Source organism: Thermobia domestica, chromosome 10, assembly GCF_964235325.1.
Source record: "Thermobia domestica chromosome 10, izTheDome1.hap1.1, whole genome shotgun sequence".
NCBI classification, from domain to species: Eukaryota; Metazoa; Arthropoda; class Insecta; order Zygentoma; family Lepismatidae; genus Thermobia; species Thermobia domestica.
The window spans coordinates 102,020,188-102,042,601 of NC_137463.1; the positions used below are offsets into that span (position 1 = coordinate 102,020,188).

The 22,414-nt window shown below is 39.8% G+C and overlaps 1 protein-coding gene across 2 annotated transcripts in view; it reads right to left on the bottom strand.

Annotated features, from left to right (window-relative positions):
• LOC145662607 (phospholipid-transporting ATPase ABCA1-like) overlaps positions 1–22,414 on the bottom strand; it is a 1,231,974-nt gene that overhangs the window by 550,827 nt on the left and 658,733 nt on the right. For both annotated transcript variants that reach the window (XM_081728328.1, XM_081728326.1), the window contains one exon: positions 15,402–15,579. In XM_081728328.1, the coding sequence (XP_081584454.1) occupies positions 15,402–15,579 (178 nt within the window). The remainder of the gene's footprint in view (positions 1–15,401; positions 15,580–22,414) is intronic.

The following is a 22,414-nucleotide window of genomic DNA, read 5'->3' on the forward strand; positions in this document are numbered from 1 at the left end:
ACTTTTTCAAGTGATACTGTTTCAATTTCAATTGCAATGCATACTCAGTGCGATAAGCAAGATCTTCTCTTCCTTAGAAAGAAAAAGATGTTGGAATAAGAAGAATTGGAGAAGGTCTCTCAATGGAGACAGTGATTTACAAACTTATTTCCCGCAGTTGTTCTAGATTTCATATTTTCGTCTACTTTCAAGCATTTTCTGATTCATGAATGATCAGTGATTTTATTTCTTTGAATTACAGTATATAATGAAATAATACATTACATACACAGCAATATTGAGATTAACATATGATGTTCATTGGACAAGACGTTCTGAACCAGAGAGATGGATCTCTGAATGGAAAAATGTTTCTTGCGTCATCTACTCACAATTTTACTTGCATACAAACTTGACTCAGTGCTACCAACTCAGTAGCGTAGCTAGACTTTTTCACGGGGGGGGGGGCAATGGAGGGCTCAAGAAAATTTTTAGGGGGCCATCTCCAATGAATGAAAAATTCTATTCACATAAATAAACACACACACACACACACACACTTGCATATTATATATATAGATATATAGAGGTATATATATATATATATATATATATATATATATATATATATATATATATATATATATATATATATGTAATGTGTGTTTGTGTGTTCAAGGTGAATGTTTTTCATCTTTGTTGTTCATGATTTTACTCTGTTACAGTGAAAATGTAAGAATTTACTGTTTCAAACTACTAGGATACATTAATGATAAATTGATTTCTAATATAAGTAAGTAGTTATTTAATCACTGCGTTTAAAATATGTGTGGCTGGCTGATTTAAGTGGAAGCAGAAAAATACACTTTTACAGGTAAAGAAAATAAATTATAGGTTCATGCCTCTTCTTAAAAGAGGATCTTTCTATTCTTGTGGGCAGCAGCAAACTTATCAACAACTTCTTCAAGATCTAACGATTTAGCAATTTTCTTCAATATAAAGTAATCCTAAGTTTTTGAACTTATCATCAGTCATTGAATTGCGTATATGTCTTTAATCTTTTCAAACATGAGAATGACCTTTCACATGTAGCACTAGAAACTGATATAGTCACAGATGTGATATCTAGCTTGTAAGTTTCTAGGAATGCGTTTCTGTGGATGCAAAGATCAACGAAATTCATCAAGGAATCAACTTTAATTTCTCTCGTCTTCATACGACTTAATTGTGTTTGGGAGGATTTTAAGTTCGCATTTGAATATTTCCAGATCACTACCATAATACTGTGCCATAGGCTCCACAATGTTGTAATTTAGAAAGTTTTCACTTTTTGGATGTAGCGTAGTGATCCATCTAATGATTTTGCTACATGATCCAAAGCGTTTCTCCGCCTCAATGCTTGCCTTATCAATAGTAGGCAGAAAAATGTCTCTTAGTATATTATCTTTAGAAAATTGGTTTTCTGCCTCCAATCAAGAAAGAGATTCCTCCAAAATAAATTTGTGATATTTTGATGGCGAATGTCTAGTTCGTTTCCACGAGGAAACCATGTAGTCTATCTGTTTCCGGCTCTGGAATTTCAAGACCATTTTCTTTGCATATCTCCAAGCATTCTTGGTAAATTTGTTCAAATGTTGTTAGTTGAGAGTCATGTTCTCCAGAGCTGATTTTCGACAGCGTTTAAACTAATGAATCTACAAGAATCAAACCTTGTGACATGTCTGCATCTACTTGAGATAAGGCGAAGCTGAAAGTTATAGCATGGCAGCAGTCATCTCAAATTTTACCAGCCCGAAAACATTCCTTTTCGTACAGATCACACTAATTTGCCAGCTAGAATGATGCAAGTAAATAAATATCACAAGTTCCAGATTTGGTTTAATACTGCATAATAATATAAACTAGCTGAACCTGCGCTCTCTACACAGCGCATTATTCGCATATGAGCATAAATCGCCTTATCATTCCTTACAACATCTGTACATGTCTCTTTACAGACACAAGTTAAAGACGTATTGATTAAAAAAATAGCCAAGAGATATCATAAAGGGGAGATTTTTCGATTAGTTTTCTGAATATCTCGCACCGTTTGCAAGATTTGAGCCTACTTCCGGTTGGAGTTTCTAATTCATGTATGACCAGTGTTTTCTTTCTTCTTGCATGCAGTATGTAATAAGCAAATACATTACATACAAAATTAATATAATGTCAGTTATATATGGTGTTCATTGGGCAAAACACTCCCAAAAAAGGTTCATCTTAGACTGGAGAAATGGTTATCCTTCCTTTTCCATTATTATTTGGCTATGAAACAAATGCCGGAGACATATACAACCCCTATATACAACATTGTGGTGTTGGAATGTATAATGATTAGGATGTGATGTTTTTTAATTTTTTTTTAATTTCAACACTTCCAATGTACCTGTAAAAATGTAATAAAGAAATAGTGCCCATGTTTTTTAAATATTCAATTAGAACTGGACAATCTACATGAAATTTGCAATCGATCAGTGAAAACGTCATCTTTCTAGAGCATGTAGTTTCTGAGATCTCATTGTCGAAAGATGGGCCGGAATCATATATGGGTATTTTAAAAGAGCTCCAAAGATGGCAGCACAATTCATTTGCATTTATTTCGGAGAAGGCTTACTAAAGGCAAAGGCCTTTGAACAATAATTTAAAAGGATAAACTTTGTGAAAAATATTTCTTTAAGTAATTTATTTAAAGTACACTCTTTTAAAAATATTTGTCTTTGTTATAAACGTGAAATCACAAATAACCGTAAATCAAAGGTTTGAATGCTAAGGTTATAGGTTAGAGCTCGGTCGCTCTTAAATGTTCATACTGAGATACGATAGTGAAGCAAGAAGACGTGCGCTTTTTTTTTGCTCTCGCGATACGTGTGATACTTAGTGGAAATAAAGACAATCCTTCCCAGAACTTATTAGAAACACTTCCATAAACAGTCAAAGTCACCCTGTGAACTCTCTGTTGTGTTGTGAAAGTGATAGTTTCAGTGGAAAGTGCTTTGATTTAGTTAGCTATTTTGTAGAGTAGTGTGTGCACGTGCATGTTTTGGTCACACAAAGCACTGCACCCACACTTCCCGCAAAAGAGAATACTGAAAAGTAGTCGTTCAGGAGCGCGGACCCGAAGGAAAGCACCCTTGCGGGATTGGCCAGTTCCACATCCAGGGCTCGCTCCTGATTGGCTGTTTTAAACTAGACTACTCCAAGCCCTTTAAAAAGCAGAACCCAGGCGCTCCACGTTCATTCCGCCACGGTGAGTGGAGGGAGCAACACCTAGAGACCGACTATAACAGAATATATAGTGCATCAGAAAAACTTTACAAGTGTATACTCCCATATGAATAAACTCTCATCCTACTAAGAACTATTTCAAGTGTAACAAACAGTAATACATTGATAGGCAAAAAGAAAAATCGGCCGGTCGAGAGCACGCCCAAAAAGCTCCCGGCATTCCCCCCCCCCGGGAAGTGAATATCAGTGATTTCAGGGTAAGCGGCCCTTTCAAGAGCCACTTCAATAACAACCCGTCAAATCGGACCATGAACCAGGGAAACACTCCAGCCCCCGCCCCTCGCAAAAGCAAGACATCATCCGCCAAGGGCCCCCGCGCCCGGAAAGCCCCCCCCAGCAATCTCAACTCAGTTACGAAGCAACTCCAGGGACTAAAGTTCACTGCCTTAGGCCCAGTCAGGAAACGCAGGGTTACAATCAAAAGCAAGAAGCCAACAAGACACCCCCAAGAACCCCCCCCGGTGAAAATGCAGGAGGACCCAGCACCAGCCTCAGAGTCACCGGAGCATTTCCCCCCACTGGAGCAGAATGAAGAAAAGCCACCAACCCAGACAGAAATTGAAGGAGCAACAGCACCCTCGCCCCCCCGGAAGATGAAACTAACTCAGATGAAGGATTTCTTCAACCCCCCAGGAAGTCACTGAAACGGGCTCCGTCCGGGCCAGTCAGCTCCCTGGTGGAATTCCGCACTGAGTGCCGAAACAGATTCACCGCCCTGACCCAAGGGGACCAGCACCAGACAACCCCCCCCTCAGATGGACCATCAACGACTGAAGTGGAAATGGGAGAAGAGGAAGAAGCGCCCAGGGCCCCCCGTGACCTTCGCCCCAAACAAGTTCCCCCCATATTCATATATGGAGTGAAAAAGCAAAACACACTGATGAAGACACTAGCGGCCACGCTGGATGCTCCCCCCAAAGTGTTGTTCAACTCAGACTTTATCAAAATCCATTGCCTCAACATGCGAGATCACGCAAAAGTGGAAACGTTCTGCAAACAACAGAACTACCCCTACTCGACAGAGCTACCGAAGACCTCCCGCCCCATGAAGGTGGTAGTAAGGAAACTCCCCATAGACACGGAGCCGGAGGACATCAAGATTGAACTTCAATCTCTGGGATTTCCTGTACAAGCAGTACACCAGATGCGTGGCAGGCCGGACGCTCAGGGCACTCGGCCCCTCTTCCCTCTCTACCTCGTTTCTCTTGAACGAACCTCAGGCATGAAAAATATATATGAACTAGAAAGACTGTTCTGGTATAAAGTGGTCATTGAACCATATAAAGGTAATGACATCCTGCAGTGCCATCGCTGCCAACGCGTTGGCCACTCGCAGCTAACCTGCCATGCTGTAGCCCGATGCGTGAAGTGTGGGGAACTCCACGTGACTCAAGAGTGCCCCAAGAAGACTCGCGACTCGCCTGCGAAGTGTGCAAACTGTCAAGGAGTACACCCTGCAAACTATCAAGGTTGCTCCTACATCCAGGCTGAGAAGAAAAAACGGACGAGCAACAAGCAGCAGTTCCCAGCACCCGCTGCCGACCCGCCCAACCCTGCCCCAAGCAACGCTCAAAGCAAGACTCCACACCAAGCAGGATCATCCAAGAGCAAGGAGCCCAGAAAACCACCAACGCCAGAAGACCAGCCTCCCGAGCCTACTACCCCGCCCGCCACCGAGCAGACTCCAGCAACAGCACCAACAACAAGTCCAGAAACCATGCAGCCACATACCCAAAATGCGCAGGCGCCCCAACCTGCAACTGACGCCGAAGCACCAAACACGGACCCAGCAGTGACACCCACAGCCCCCACACCACCAGCCACTAATGCCTCACCATCAACCGCCGACACACCAACGTCAGCCACAGATTCACCAGCGTCAGACTCCAGCCTGGCATCCTCCATCCGGGAAATCCTCAGCCTCCTGTCCGGCCTCAACGTCAAGAGTTTCCTCCAGAAGCTCAAGGAGGGCATCCGGAAGATAGCAGCTGCCAAGGATCCCATCACAAAGATGACAACGCTCCTAGACGTCGCCGCTTCCCTCATTGATGATGGCACAGAATAGGACAGTTGTACATCGAGCGGTTCGCATGGTCTGCTGGAATGCGGAAGGTATCAGCAAGCAGAAGGCGGAGTTCAAGGACTTCCTGGTCCGAGAAGACGTCGACATAGCCCTGCTGTCAGAGACTCATCTGAAACCTCATCTGTCCCTCAGGGTACGTAACTACACCACCTACAGGAACGACCGTCAGGGCAGAAAAGGAGGCACGGCAGTCCTGATCAAGTCACAGATACCGCATGATCACCTTCCGCTTCCGGCCATGCAATCCATTGAAGCGACCGGAGTCACGCTGCACTCACCGGATGGGCCCCTGCACATTGTGTCAGTGTACAGAGCTCCAGACAACAGACTCCATCCGCCGGACCTTCTGCTGCTCCGAAGACTTGGCCACCGCGTGCTGCTTGCAGGAAACTTCAATTGCAAGCACCCGGCATGGCACTCCAGAGTGTCCAACGAGAATGGCAGGGCGCTCCACCGTGCACTCAGGCAGATCGATCTCATCCCATCGGCACCGAGGGAACCCACACACTTCCCACGGAACGGAGGACAACCAGATGTGCTGGACATCACCCTCTCGTCCAACACCGCAATCCTGGACGGGCCTGTTGTGCTGCACGATCTCCAGTCTGATCACATACCTGTGCTCTTCTCTGTCGCAGTACGCCATCACCTACCAGTGTACAGCCTGCCGAAGAAAACCTCCACAGACTGGGACGATTATACTCGTCTGCTGACGCCTATGATCGACACCAGACTTCCAGTGAACACCCCGGAGGACATTGACACAGCCGTCCAAACACTGACCACGGCAATCAGGTCAGCGTACAGACTGGCGTCAACCACGCAGCAGCACCAAGCTCATCAAAAACCAGATGATCTCCGCACAGCAGCGTTGATAGCCATCAAGCGCTGGTCCCGACGCCGTTGGCAGAAGACCCGCCACCCACAATACAAAACCTTGTGGAACGCAATGACTAAACGGGTGAAAAACCGCCTCCAGCGACAGACCCACGCCGCCTGGGATGAGAAACTTCGCGCCATTGATGCACCGTCAAGGGACTTCTGGCAACTCTTGAGATCAGTGTCACGACCACCAGGGCCTCCCTGCACACAACCACTCCGAGGAAAGCATGGACTAGTGTACAGCCCAGCGGAACAAGCCACCGTCCTCGCAGAACACCTGGAAGAAACGTTCCGGCTGAACACCATTCCTCCTGACCACCCCACAGAAGCAGCGGTACAGGAAAGCCTCCGAACCCTCCAACAGGAGTACGAGTTTCCGCCAGCAGCCCTCACGACACCGAGGGAACTGACCAACATCATTAAACGGCTTCACAGCAGCAAGGCAGCAGGCCCCGACGCCATACCAACGCTCGCCCTGAAACGTGCACCAAGAAAGGCTGTGGTACTCCTGACACGAATCACCAACGGGATCTTGAGAACTGGTCACTTCCCGCCTGCATGGAAGGAAGCTCGAGTCATCATGATTCCCAAGGCCACAGGACACCGGACGGAGCCGAAGAACTACAGGCCAATCAGTCTCCTCTCCCACCTGGGGAAGATAGTGGAAAGAGTCATTCACAGAAGAATGTTGAACCACGCCGAGCAGAACAACCTCATCCCGAAACATCAATTCGGATTCAGGCCGGGCCACAGTACCACCCACCAGCTGGTCCGAGTAGTGGACAAAATCACACTACAGTATAATGAAGGCGGCCACACCCTGGGCCTCTTTCTGGACATCGAGAAAGCTTTCGACAGGGTGTGGCATGATGGACTTGTCCACAAACTTCTCCAGGCGGGACTCCCTCAATATCAAGTGAAACTTATCCAGAGCTACCTCCACAATCGCCGCTTCAAGGTCTTTCGAGAAGGGCAACTGACGGATAGCAGACAGATCCAAGCAGGAGTACCACAGGGATCTTGCCTCTCTCCGCTCCTGTACTCACTCTTCACGGCTGACATACCGACAGATCATGGCACCTTTCTTGCTACCTACGCGGACGACACAGCTGTCTTCGCGCAGAACCGCAACGTCAGATATGTCGAAAGGGCAATGCAACGCCACATCACGAAACTGGAAGAGTGGGCACAGAAGTGGAAAATCAAAATCAATACAAACAAAACCACACTGGTCGACTTCACTTGGGCACACAGGGCCAGAGCCTACAACCTGATGATGCACGGCAACATCCTTCAAGTCTCCAACGAAGCCAAATACCTCGGAGTCATCCTGGACCACCGGCTGACCTTCCGACGCCACCTGTCAGACACAGCAACCAAGGCAACAAGAAGACTAGGCGCACAGATGGCAATCCTGCTTAGTGCCAGCTTCTCACATGAAGCAAGGAAGAACATCTACACCACTTGCCTTCGACCAATCCTACTATACGCACACCCGGCCTGGGAGCACGCTGCACCTTCTCATCACAGACAACTGCAGATTGTCCAGAACAAAGCGGCAAGAGCTATCACTCGACACGAAATCGGCACAACAACCGCCCAAACACACGAGGACCTGGAACTCCCATTCCTCCGAGAAGTCAGGGAACAGCTCTCCGCCAGATTCTGGGCAACAGTCCAAAACCACGTCAATGACGACATTGCAGCCATAGGAACAATCGCCCCCCGAAGAGCTACATTTCGAATGCCACGACCTCCGTAGGAATGTGTTAGCCTACAACGCCACCAAGAAGGGCTCGCGACAGTCGCAGTCCCAAAAACACAAATAAGAAGAAAAACACAAGCCAGAAGAACACTCAACATGGAAGGCAAGAGCAAAAGCTCGGAACTTAGAAAAACTAAAACCCGCCAAGACCAACTCAACTCAACTCTTAAATGTTATTGTAACATTTTAAGATAGATAGTTGTTTGGTAGATAAACTGTAATAATAAAGTAAGAAGTGATGGACAGGAACAAATGTTCTTAACAGACAAACAGGACTAGTGATGGGCAAAATGATTCATTTCGGAGAATCGATTCATTTACTCTGATTCACTAAAATGATTCGATCATTTAATTCGTTCATATGAATTGGTTGTCAGCGCATACCCTTCGCGCAAGTGAATTGGTTGGGAATGATTCGCTCATTGAATCAGTTAGGTTTCTGCGCATTCCCTTCGCGCAAGTGAATTGGTTGGGAATGATTCGCTCATTGAATCAGTTAGGTTTCCGCGCATGCATTTTGCGCAGGAGAATTATTCGATCATACGAATCGTTTGTCTGCTGCAACTCAAATGAATTGCTTGTGACGAAATACAATCTCTCTTTCTCTTGTCAACCATCTTTGCCATGTGACACGGGCAGCATTGCATTGGGGCCACAACAGCTCTGAAACGTGTTTCAAGCTTCATTGTCACTACGAAGTTAGCATATGCCCTTCCTCCCTCGCATTCTTAATTGTTTCAGAAACTAGTATTTGCGTCGGAGCGGTCAAAACTTGAAAGTGTTGCAATCTTCATTTTTTTATTACCAAGTTCAATTTCCGAGAAAACATGCTTTGTTCAAAGTGATCCATCAGAAGCCCGTATACCGTAAATCATATTTAGCCCTTTAAACCAGAACGTTATACAGAAAAGTTAAATTGATGCAAAAACTAGAATTTTATTAGGTAGCGCATTTTATTCGTTTCTGCGTAAATGATCTGTTTCTTGCTGCAAGCACCAAACATCTCCCATTACCATTTTACTGTTCGAAAAATTTCAAACTCAAGTGCCCTAGTATTGCACCATGACAAGCATGAAGTATACGTGGACCAGATATACTTCCATCGAGGTACGCATCGTTAACAGCGAACGTTAAATAAAAAAAAAAAAAAAAAAACTAGAGTAGGCTAGGCCCGTATTCACGGGGGGAATGGGCCGCCCCCCTAAATTTTTACTGCTCCCCCTAGGTTTTCACGGTAGGCTTGCAAATGAATTATAGTGATGAACTATCATATGATTTGATCGCCGCCCTAACTTCTACCGGGCCCCCCTAAAATTTTGAACTGGCTACGAGCCTGGAGCAGGCCCATAATTAGGGAGGGCCACCAGCCAGGAGTCTTAATATTCCCTGTGGGCAACTGAAGCCCCCGCGATTACCTTGAACTTCACCTGAAACTTTTAGTTGTTTCTTTAGATAAATATGTCTTAAAAATAACCAGTCAAGAATAAAAACGAAAAGGGTCAAGAATCGGGCTAGGTACAGGCCTGATTTATGAACTTTCTCCGAGATAATTTTAGAACAACTGTCTTTCTATCTCTATCTTTTTTTATATTGTATTATTATGGATAGAGATATAGAACCCTAAGGTGGATGTGTAACTTTCATATTTTTACTTGTAAATACTAATAGCACTATACGATAGTGTGCTCATTTCTGGTATGTAGCTTCTCACATTTTCTTATCCCGAGTCTTACGATCTCTGTAAAGGATAAACCGTGTTCATGAACACTAGCGCAAATCCTGGGGGGATGAGGGGGACTGTCCCCCAATAATCCGATTTGAAATGTAATTTTTAGGGAAATATGTGATGATTTGTGTCCGATTGCCACAAAGGAAAGTAAGATGAAATTGATGTCCCCCCAGAATAAGCCTCAAATTTACACGCCTCCCAATGTTGAAGACAACTCTTCTACCTGATCCTCCGTAGGATTGTTTTTTAACTTCATAAATATTTTGAGCATCGCTTAACAACAACAACAAAAAAAAGTCTTACTTGTCCCCCCAATGTTCAAGACAGATTTGCGCCGCTGTTCATGAATATATATTTTCAGGAGGGATGGAGCCGTAATAATCGGCGATGTAAGTCGGGGATCCTGTCCCCGCTATTTGAAGTTCTTGTTATTTATTAGGCCTACTAATTTGTTAAATTATCGTTATTAATTTTTCGCATGTGAGATTTGTACATATAAAATTTCAGATTAGAAGCAAATTTCTTTTCATGTTCTCCCATTTATAAAGTGCAAGTGATTTTCAAGAAGAAAAATTAATTTAATTAAAACGACTAAAATAGTTCGCAGTGTACAATACACAATATCTTGCACATGGTCAGATTAGGCTGGGCGCTTGAATGAAGAATAGCAAATACAACGTAAGCCACTGAAGTGACCACGAAATCGATCAATGTATAATTATGATAATTACTAAAATTTTAGGTCTAATACGTCTTTGTTGAAATCGAAATATCTAGAAGATGGTGTTACTCACGAGACTAGAAATTTTTCATCTCGCCTCGATTTTTGTCTACAAAACGAGAGGAGAAGTACTGTATATTTTGAAATTCAAGACGAGACGAGAAACATGACATCTCGATAAACAAAAACGAGACGAGAGGAGACATTTCTCAAGTATCGTCGACAATACTATTTCACCCAAGTGTAAGACCTCAAACACTTTTTTAATGTTACAGGATTCGTAATATAAAAACTATAAATTGATAAAGTGATTGCACGAATACAATGAAAAGTATTTATCAAAGAGGTAAATTTGGATTTGGAATGTAGATTCAGAAATTGCCTACACTGAAGAGATTTGGGAATGTAGATTCAGAAATTGCCTACACTGAAAGTGCACTTTTGGACCCTCGATTTAAAAAAAACAGGCATTTAAATCTAAGCTTACTTTCCAGAGTACGTACAGAAGTGTATCAGAAAGAGCAAGCAAGGTGAAAATTTCGAACCAAGAAGATGAGCCCATTCGGAAAAGACCCGTACAACCTTCATCTTCAATATGGGCGGACTTCGATGAAGAAGTTTGACAGCTTTTGAACTCTGAAAATCCAACTGCAGCTAGAATTATTGAGCTCGACAAGTACCTAGATGAGCCATTAATTATTCGTACAAATGATCCACTTGTGTGGTGGAAGAAAAAACAATTTGCATATCCTCGTCTTTTTCAAGTAATGAAGAGAAGATTAGCTATTCCGCCAAGTTCTGTTCCATGTGAACGAGTATTTTCGAAAACTGGACAAATACTGACTGAAATACGAAATAGGTTGTCTTCTCAGAAAATATCCATGCTCGTGTTTCTTCACGTAAATATGTAAAATCTGTGATGTACAGTGTAAATAGTGTTTTGTATAAATATTTTAGTGCTGCTTAAATGTACTGCTTAAATGCTGAATCTGTTTTAAGTTCAGTGTGGTGTTTTCAGTTATCATAGATATAAATGATAAGACCACTTCGTGTAGCAAGTGCACTTAAAAGTGATGAGAAATAAGCCTATTTTATATAGCGCACATTACCTTAATAATCGCTCAAGAGCATATTAAAACCAACAGTAAAATTACATTACACATGAGCGAGCAACACTGTCACTACTTGCGGATCCTGAGATAGCGAACAGTACAGAGATCGTGGCAAGCAGCAGGTAAGTTTATTTTAAAATTACTTTGTTTCCAGTAACGCGACTTCCATCCTTTCAGTTTCCACGTCGTCTGTTTATGTACACCGCATAGGGGGAGGATGGAATGGACGTTTAGCCTGAGGCTACCTTGTCCAATGACTATATTTGTTTATTTTGTGTGTGTATATGACTCTTCATTGTGCGGTAGGTAGCACACCTTTCCTTCGTTTCTCTCTCTCTTCTCCCACAACCCTTGTTTTGGTGGCATCTGCAAAAGTAACACTACCAATTCGCTCACTGCAATTTGATTCATAATTCTTACATTTCGATCTCAGCGAACAATTCAGTGAAAAGTAGAAATGATTCACTTGAAGAATCGATTCATTTCTGGAAAGAATCATAATTCATTTGATTCACAGCATGATTCGTTCATAATGATCGAATCGTTCATGATCGACACAACACTAAACAGGACACTATTTTGCCATCTCAGCCCACTTTAAACTTTAAGTCTTGCTCTTGAAATTTAAGTTTCACTTTAAAGTAAATTGCCAATAATGATCTAGTATTCTGAATATTTCAGAAAAATTTCCCGATTTCATGCTCTAAAAATATGGTAGCCTAATCAGTGACGAAACTAGACATTTGGTACCCAGGGCAAATTTTGCGATTAGCATCCCCTTCATCTACATCTACACCAATAAACTGATAGATTAGTTTGCTGGCACCTGGGGCAACTGCCCCGGTTGCAGCATCTTGTTTTGATCTGGCCGTAGTTCAATTATTTTGCTTACTTATACCCTTGAGCTCTAAAACTGAGGAATGAATGTCCCTTTACTTTTTTAAAATGATGAAGAGAACACTTTTTGAAGCAAAAAGAAGAAATGTGTTTTTCTTTCCCTAATATCAAACAGTGTTAGAACAGACATTTCAATCAGGACTCCTTACAGCAAAAGAAGTATACGTGGCCTTTTTCTTTCTTTCGTTTGTTTACGTTCAATAGTTTTTAGAATTTGATGTGAATTCAAATACACAAACATTCACAACCACACCGAATGGACAAAGCTCAGCGGTAGAACATCAGCTTAAGATTCGGAAGATGGGTGATCGATCCCTCGTGGATAAATATTTCGACTGAGAAGATTACCAAGGTTTTTCCTCGGCGTTACTAGGGAAATTTTTATGGCCCTATTGACTCATTTTCCTCATTTATATCCTATGAGTCTCGGATGTTTCAAAGCCTTAAAATAAATTCAAATATAGTTTAAATAACTTAACGCTACTATTCTGTAATCGATGCTAAATAAATATTGTTAGTTTTGAGATTAGATTTGAAGGAGGGACATTAATTAGTATATGACGTTGAAAATTCATATCACCACTGTTTTACTGTTCTGCATAATTCCTACAATGTAACTTTGTCAGAAATGCATATTTTGATGAAGAACAAATATTAATCTGTGATAAAAGTGAGTATTCACTGACTGGACTTACTGAATGGAATATCTGTTGACCAGTCCCACAAACTCCTGATATATCTCTGATTACTAAACATAAGATAACGGGATGATATAACCTGGTCACGGGAGTAACTATTACTTTTACACAAAATAGAATTACTGCCATGACCAAGTTGTATCGTTTCGGTATATTAAATGATGGTTAGTAATCAGAAGATTGTAGCACAGGCTCTGTGATAAACTTCCGAATTTCTCTAGTAGTAGCAGTTTTGGGATTAAGCTACAGTTAAAATTGTTTAAAAGAAAATATTTCTGAACGATTTATTTATAAAGAATATCTGATTTTTGTTAGTCTCATTTCCCCAGGCTTTAGTAAGTAGTATAGATGCACCAAATTATTTAATGGATGATACGCATTTGTTCTATGTTGCCATAATCAATGGAAATTAATTACTTAGTGTACGAAGACTTCTTTCGTCCAACAGATGTGTAGTTGTTTTACTGCAGTGTATGCTATTTGTAAGTAAGCACCTCATATTTTAGCGTGACTTTCAACATCGAAGCGAATGAGAATGCCGACTGATTTTGCTTTTTATCTGCTTCTTTGTCAAAAAAGAAAGATAACTCGATAAGGAACAGAGGTTAAAGGAAACGTTCAATGGTGAAGTCAATGCATACACCTTACAGATTTGCATGAATTAAATCTTGTGTACTACTAACAAAAGCAAGCTTGAAGCTTTTTTCTCGGAACGCAGACTATTGCAACATATGGTATTCTGCAGTTGGTAACTCTGTTGTCGAGAGATGTTTCGGTAGTAGTTTCAATTGTTTGGGGAGCCACTAGTGGGGCAAAGAATTAGAGCAAGGGGGCCTGCCCCCCAGACCCTCCCTTGGCTTCGCAACTGAACCAACTGCTTGCTGTCAGTGCCGAGAAAAGTTACGTGTAAGTTGGGTTGTATCTGTCTAGGCGTTCTCACAACTGCAAATGACCTGGACCCCAAGTAATGGAATTGGAGCACTGAGGGGGGAGGGATACTTTTGTGGTTGGGTGTACGTGCTAAATGATTTTGTGTACTAAAAGTGAGAAGTACTTAATGAGTATCTAGTAGTTTTTTTCTGTAAGGGTTTTAGTTTATAATTTGAAATATAGGCATATATTACTATACCTTTAGTATTCTGGTTTGAACTAGAACTAATGTTAACCCTATTACAAATTAGAAAGTATTTAAATTAACCATTTCCGGTTTCACCATTTATCGCCATAGAACAAAATTAGTAATAGATGAGCAGTTTTCCGTACCATATAAAGTGTCTCAAAAGTATGTCAGCGCGACTCGAAACAGACTACCGAAATCGCAAGTGGTTGAAATTTATGAATTCTTTTAACTTCGAATCTGACTTCCATAGGACACAAACTATAAGAGATATTGAGAAGCGGTTTCTTTTATTAATAGGTCCAGCTTTCAAGGAATAATTTCCATCTCCTCCGTTAACACTCTATTCATACCTGAAGTGGTTCAAATTAGTGATTTTCGGTTTCAACATTTATTCCATTAGAACAACAACCGTGAGAGACAGCGAGTAGGTCTAACGACCTTTTGATATGGATTCAAGGTTTGAAAAAGAGTTTTCTTCCTGATTTTATTACGCTGTTGCAAGTGGTAGTTACAGATGTATTACTAGAAGTTTGAGTGTTGAATTCGTGTAGCATTGAAGTCTACCGAAGTTCCACACTTTGAAATGAAGTCCTTTTGTTTTGTTTTACATATTTTAACATTTTTCTTGAGACTACATCTTTTCTTTTAATCTTTCTTTTTCTTTCCTTCTTTTTTTTATATATAGATTCTTCCTTCAACTTAAGTGTAAGAAGAGTCATGTTCGCAACTCAGTTCAAGTTACATTACATTAATAAGTTACATAAATCATTTAACAACTTGGCATTTTATTGTTTAGTGATGTAAGCTTCTACATATTTAAAGTGTTTCATGTAGAAGGCTAAGGATATATGCACAAGAAATTGTGTGTTTGCTGTTTGGTATTTGAAGTTCATTTTAATCATTCAAGTGAAACAAATAGAACATACGTTTAACGTAAAATTCGAACATACGTACACTTATCGATCTTAAATAATTTAACATATCTCTGTACAATCTATAATAATACACAATTCTGAACTTGAGGAACTGCTTCCATCGAACAAAATTAAGGTTTACAACAAATACCTTCTTAAAACGAAATAAATACTTGCATTGTTGTAGTTTTCCCAGCTCCATTTTGTCCAAGAAACGAAGTAATTTGATCTTCATAAAAATTCAAATTTAAATCTTTAACTGCCACCTTTCCATTGCTAAAAACTTTCCTGAGATGTCTAATGCTAACTCCTACAGGAAGGTGAGCGGGATCAGGCTCAAAATTATCAATACCCGCTGTGAAAGAAAAGAAATAGGTTGTATGGATAGTAGAACAATTCTAGAGTAGCATCAAAATACTGTCAGGAAGAATTATAATACTTTGCTATTTGACAAATTTTCTGTAACTGAAAGTGAGGTTCTAAAACCGACTGATGGACTAACTGTCCACAAGGAATCCTTCCGGCTATCTTACTCTGGCTGACTCCAACAGTTAACTACAACTATCTCCGTCTAACTTTAACTCCCCACTTCCGGATATTCCAGGGTTTTTAATAGGGATGGCCAGACGGATCCGGATCTCGGATATCCGGATCCTATAAGATCCGGATCTCGGATCCGAAATTTCGGATCTTGGATCCGGATCCGGAATTTCGGATCTTGGATCCGGATCCGAAGTTTCGAATATTGGATCCAGATATTCAGTTCCTGGATCCACACCCGAAATTTCGAAGTTCAGATTCGGACTCCTGTTTTGAATATTTTAGGCCTTAGATTGAGACGCAGAACTAAATTATCCATATGTATAAAATTTACTAGGTGAATTTTATCTAACTCAGTGGGAAGACAATTCAATTTAAATGACAAAAGATTACATGAAATCACATTTCACCTTTTTCGAAGTTAGACCACTGTTGCGCACACCCCATCATTTAGTCTTTAGTATATCTTTAAACGTACTACAAGTATGCCACTTTCATCTCAAGTCAGTAGTTGTATAGATCTGCCTCTTGTTATATATTAATCGAGTTAGGATTAAAATTCGATTGTTTGTGAGACCTATGATAATATTTGAGTTATAACGTTGAAAAACTGCATAGTAATGCTGCATATTTTCTTTGTGCCACATTGGAATTTAATGTAGTCTATCTTATACAGTCGGCTCTTACGATTAATTCAATGATCTGAACTCCTGCAGCATTACGCTAAAATCATGGATGTCTTTGAATTTTCGTCATCATTTCTATTTTTTTATTACGAGCAAAATAAATATCATAAGCGGTATTTTACATAATACATATAGACGCAGATCAGTCAGTTGATTGCTTATAGTTTATAGCAAAGCTATTACATTTCTAAGACACTGGCGACCTTAGGACAAAATCCATGGCTTTCCCATAAAATCTTAAATATCTCTATATAAAAAGGACAAAGTCCTGAGTGACTGAGTGAGTGAGTGACAGATCACCGTACAGGCCAAATCGCTTAAGTTACAAACTTGAAATTTGGACAGTTTATAGGCTTTGTGACGTAGAATACCACTAAGGAAGGACTTTGGGAATTTCGATGAGGAAGGGGGAAATGGGGTGGAAAATATTGATGATTCTTGACGTTAGATACTTCAAATTTGGTATTTGAGTTTCTCATTGAAAATGTTTCAGTGTTTTTTGGCGTTTTAGTAAAAAGGAAAAGAAAAGAAATGGAAAGGAAAGAGCGTGGGGATTGTAATTATTATAATAACATGTCGATATCTGGGAACCTCTGAAGGTTAGGAACATAGAATTTGGTATTTGGACTTTACATTTGAAATAATTAGGTATGTACTTAAGCGTTTTTTGATGTATGTCTTAGAGGGGAAGAAAAGGGGCGGGGAGAAAAGACTTTTATATCTCGGAATCCTGGAATGTTAGAGAAATGAAACTTATTTGAACAAAAATTCGTTATGAAATGAAATCCTTGAGTTTTACGTCCCACGCTTATGCCGGTTAGGCTAAATGAGACGGTGATTATGAGAAATAAATGAAATGAAGAAAGTGAGAAGAAACGGGAAAATCCCGAGAAAACCCACGAGCACGGTGTTTGTCCACCACAAAGTCCACACGGCGCGAGCTGGGATCGAACCAGGAACTCCAAGCACCGGAGGTGAACGCTCTACCACTGAGCAACTGCGCCTCCTTAAAAATTCGTTATGTTTGCAGGCGTATGATGTGCGAGGCCGCAGACCGAGCAAATGTGTGGGCTGGGGGGAAAGCCCCCATGTACTCGCACTGAAATTCGGTATGTCTCGGGATACCGGAATGTTATTACATACGATTTGATATTTGAACTGAGATTCGGTATGGTTGTAGGTTTACGAGGTACGAGGTCATAGGCCGATCAAACGAGATATCAGAGGGTCTAAGGGCAAATCCCCAGACATTTCTTTTTAAAATTGATTATGATTAGAGGCTTTTGTGGTGCGAGGCCCTAGTAACGGGGTCTAGTGGCGAAGCCCCAAACTAGCCGAGGTCTATTAAGTATATAAATGCATTTGCGTAATGACTGGGAATTGCATGTATGCCTGTGGACAAAATTGCATAAGTAGCCACGAGAAATGACAATCCTTTAAGATAAAAATTTTAAAAAGCTACCAAAATGTACTCTTGAATGAGTTGTATATTATGTTTGCGCAGGGGCGAATCCAGAACGGACTCCTGCAGGGGGCGGATGGATTCTTAGGGGGCGGATGGGGATGCTAGCAGTGAAAAATTACTTAGATGATCTGAAATTGCCACAAATTACTACTAAAGTACACTGTAAATGGCGGCGCTGGGTAGGGGCGAACAACTTTTCGCCCTCCCTCTGCATCCGCCTATGTGTTTACATGAATTATATAGCTCCTTATACAACCTATGCAGAGTTAATAGTAGTGGATTACTAATTACAAAGATACGTGTTACTGCTCGAGGCTCCATATGCTATTTTGTATACACATACAGTACATTAATACATTGATTTTGATACATTAATTGCCATTTAGAACTTCATCTCTACTACAATTCTTAATTCTAACTGGAGTGGTACGGTCACAGAGAAACGTATTTTTAAAGAAAGAAAAAAAGCTCATCAAGAGCAAGAAAAGGAAGTTGCTCCTTAATTTGATTTGATCTATATTTTATGGGCTGTTCTATTAGCAATGGAATAGCCCATTACGACTAGGAAATGGCCTCATTCAGTGACCACAATAACTCAGAAACAATTAGAAAAGTAAGCTGCCTGAGTCTAATGAAGAAGCTTGGGCTTGAGACTAAGGTTTCATCCCAGCATTTGACTAGTGTTACAGAAAACAAACGACAAATTTCCATCAGGACGACCGCTTTAAAAAAGATTTACTACCTTTTCGATCAAGTATCCACTAGAATCGAATCTGACAATGAGATTGCTCTCACCTAAGTCGACAGTTTTACTTAATCAAATTTGGAGTAATTGTGACATATTAAGGCACGAAAACCAAATATCAACAGGACGAAGGGAACGCAAGACTGTCACACGATCAGATACCAAAAGTGTCTTAAAATCTCATTTTAAGCATAGGAATGAAAATCACTTTGTCAATAATTTCGAAAATTTTGCTGATTCGGAACACCCGAATTTTCTGAGACGGAGTTTCGAATCCGGATCCAAGATCCGGTTTTTCAGGTCTGGATCCAAGATCCGAAATTTCGGATCCGGTTCCAAGATTCGGTTTCTCGAATCCGGATCCACGATCCGAAATTTCGGATCCGGATCCAACATCCGTTTTTTCGGATCCGGATCCAAGATCCGAAATCTCGGATCCGGATCCAAAAATATCCAGATCTGGCCATCCCTAGTTTTTAAAGACCAAATTTCCTTAATGTGCTGCTGGCGAGACGGGTTTCGTGCAAACAGGCGTTTGACGTAAGGAAGGTGAGATAATCGGAAAATAGAACACTCTCAGCTTTATCACAAAACTGTACATTAACACAATTACTTACATAAAAAATATACAATTTCAATTCTGCAAGAAAAACATTAGATTGCGGAAGGAAGCATACCCTGAATTCTCAGACAAGAATGAATCTATTACTAAGACCTAATAGGTAGGACATTAATCAATAGTCAATAAACACTGATATCTTTACACTATTAAGGTGCTTCCAAAAGATATTTTCCCTTAACTTTCCTTCAATCTTACATTACCCAAACCCTTAGATCTAGAGAAAAAAATCCCACTAACATGCTCATGAATGTAATTGTGATTTTTTCTTTGAATTACTGTAGTTGTGCTTATCTTGTAATTACTTCATAAAAATTAAAATCTGGTAATTTTATGTGAATAGGAATATTTTGTTTCAATCCAGTTGTAACTAAATTTCATGACAAAAACTAAACAAAATATTCACTGCTTGTAAGTGAAGATTTAAAAAAAAAAAGTTTAAATATTCCATTCAAATTATTTAATCATCTACTTTTAACACTGAAAATACTGTTAGGGTACTTTTATATTTAAGATTAGACATGATATATGTAAAAAATTTAATTTTTCTGAATTATCAACTCAAACACGAGTTTTGCAATCACATATTAAGCAATTAATTTTGGTAATACAAATATACGTGTTTTCTGAACAATAGTTAGACACTACGAAAAATTTTTCAATATATTCTTTTCAATATTAATATATAAATTATGTATATCCTCGTTATGAAGTTTCCGCCATTCCCCATTCCCGTCCCTCTTGGGTCCGAATATTCGTCTCAGGATCTTGGTCTCAAATACTTTCAGTCTATGTTCTTCCCTCAGAGTAAGTGATCATGTTTCGCAGCCATACAAAACAACAGGCATGATTATCGTTTTGTATATTTTAAGCTTCAAATTTCTCGACAGAATTCGCGACGACAAAAGATTTTGAACCGAATAGTAACACAAATTCCCTGCTTTTAGTACACATTTAATTTCTCCGTGAATATGATTTTCCTCTATTAATATTGATCCTAGATATTTGCAAGTATCCACTTTATCAAAAGTATTATTTAATATTTTAACGCATCCATAATTTGCTGTATTCCGGTCCCGAGGCACTTCCATGTATTTAGTTTTCTCTGCATTTTACTTCTAAACCCATGTCACTGCAAGCGTTTAATAAGATCTCTGCATTTCATTCTATTGTTCTCCTATCATCCCCTATTAAATTTACATCATCAGCATATGCCATAACCTGGTGAATACCGTTCAACTCGAGGCCCTGACTTTCCTTATAGCGTATTTCAGAACAAAGTTAAATAATAATGGCGACAACGCATCTCCTTGTTTCAGGCTATTTTCGACGTGAAAGCTCGTGCATAAAAATTTTACTACCCGGACTTTACTTTGGGATTTATTTAAACATATCTTAATTAATCTAATTAGCTTTCTCGGTATTCCAAGTTCTATAAGGACGTTGTATAATGTTTCTCTCCTAACCGAGTCGTACGCCTTCCTAAAATCAATAAATAATTGATGTACCGGGGTATTGTATTCCCACTTTTTTTCGAGTATTTTGCGAATGGTAAATATTTGGTCGATAGTTGATCGATTTCGTCTAAATCCGCACTCATAATCTCCAATAATTTCATCTGCGTATGGGGTCAGTCTTGCTAATAGAATATTTGAAAGGATTTTATAGGATGTTGACAGAAGAGAAATGCCTCGATAATTATTACAGGCGGTTTTGTCGCCTTTCTTGTGAATTGGAACAATGATTGATTCTTTCCACTCTTGTGGCAATTCTTCTTTGTTCCAGATAAGGAGAATGAGTTTGTGTATCTTGTTCTACAATTTTTCGCCTCCAGCTAAAATTAACGCAGCCTGAATTTCATCTACACCCGGAGATTTGTGTTTCTTTAATTTCTTTATAACGGTTTCTACTTCTATTCGGTTGGGTTCTGGAACAAACGGTTCTGCGGTGTGTATCTCCTTTTCTCCACGCACACTAGTTTTTAGTTGCGTGTTAAGCAAATCGTCAAAGAAATCTTTCCATCTATTTAAGATGCTATCCGTGTCAGTGAGAACTGTACCGTGAGATTTCTTTAATATATAAGCACTAGGTTGATAGCCTTTCTTAAATTCGTTGATTCCCTTATACATGTCCCGGATGTTTTTATTTTTACTATTATCTTCAAGTTAGCTTCCAGAAAATCGCGTTTCTTTGTTTCAAAAGTTTTGGAAGTTTCCCGCCTGATATCTGCGAAATTTTGTGTAGTACTAATAATAATAATAATAATAATAATAATAATAATAATAATAATAATAATAATAATAATAATAATAATAATAATAATGTCCAGTAGCATATCACAACAGTCATGTAACTAAAAACTCTTATATATAAAGATGCTTTAAAATTGTCTGATTCTTACATCTTAATTCTATGATAATAAACGTAATGATAATCTATATTTTTTAGTGATTTGTTCTTCCTTTTTCTATTTTTGTAAACGGGCGAGAGTAAGCAGCTGCTGTTTGATTTCAAAAGGCATCAAGAGTTCCACAAATACTGAATTTCAATAACAACACACACAAGTACATTGTTCACATAATGTTCTGCTACCAAAATGTTCCACAAAACTCTACGAAATTAATGCATAAACTTCGCGAAAAAAATCTAGGGGATATTTTCACTTAATCCTCTTCCTAATCTAAAATAAATAAATAATGACTAAAAACAGTTACAGTAGCAAGTTAAAAATTTGAACTAATTGGGACCACAGGTAGTTCGGATTTTCAAAAATGACCAAGAAAATACCATTTAGGGTTAAATATACTGTACGGTATGTTCTTTTATCTATACAGTGGTTATACAGTAGATACAGTAATCACAATACCGTATGTGAGACTACTTACATTTAATGTTTCTGAAGAACCTGTTCGTACTCTAAATTACACTATTTTTGGAACTCACACTTAAAACTTAACTTTTATAGGCTTTAGTGAACATAAAAATAAAAATATGTATGATAAACAATTACATATGAATGATCTTTTGTAAAAACACTGACTTGACACAACGTAGAAGGACAACCCTATTCTTTGTTCATCGCTAGCGCTATGAGAAAATGTAAAAAGCTTCTAGGGACCGTGTTCGGATTATCGA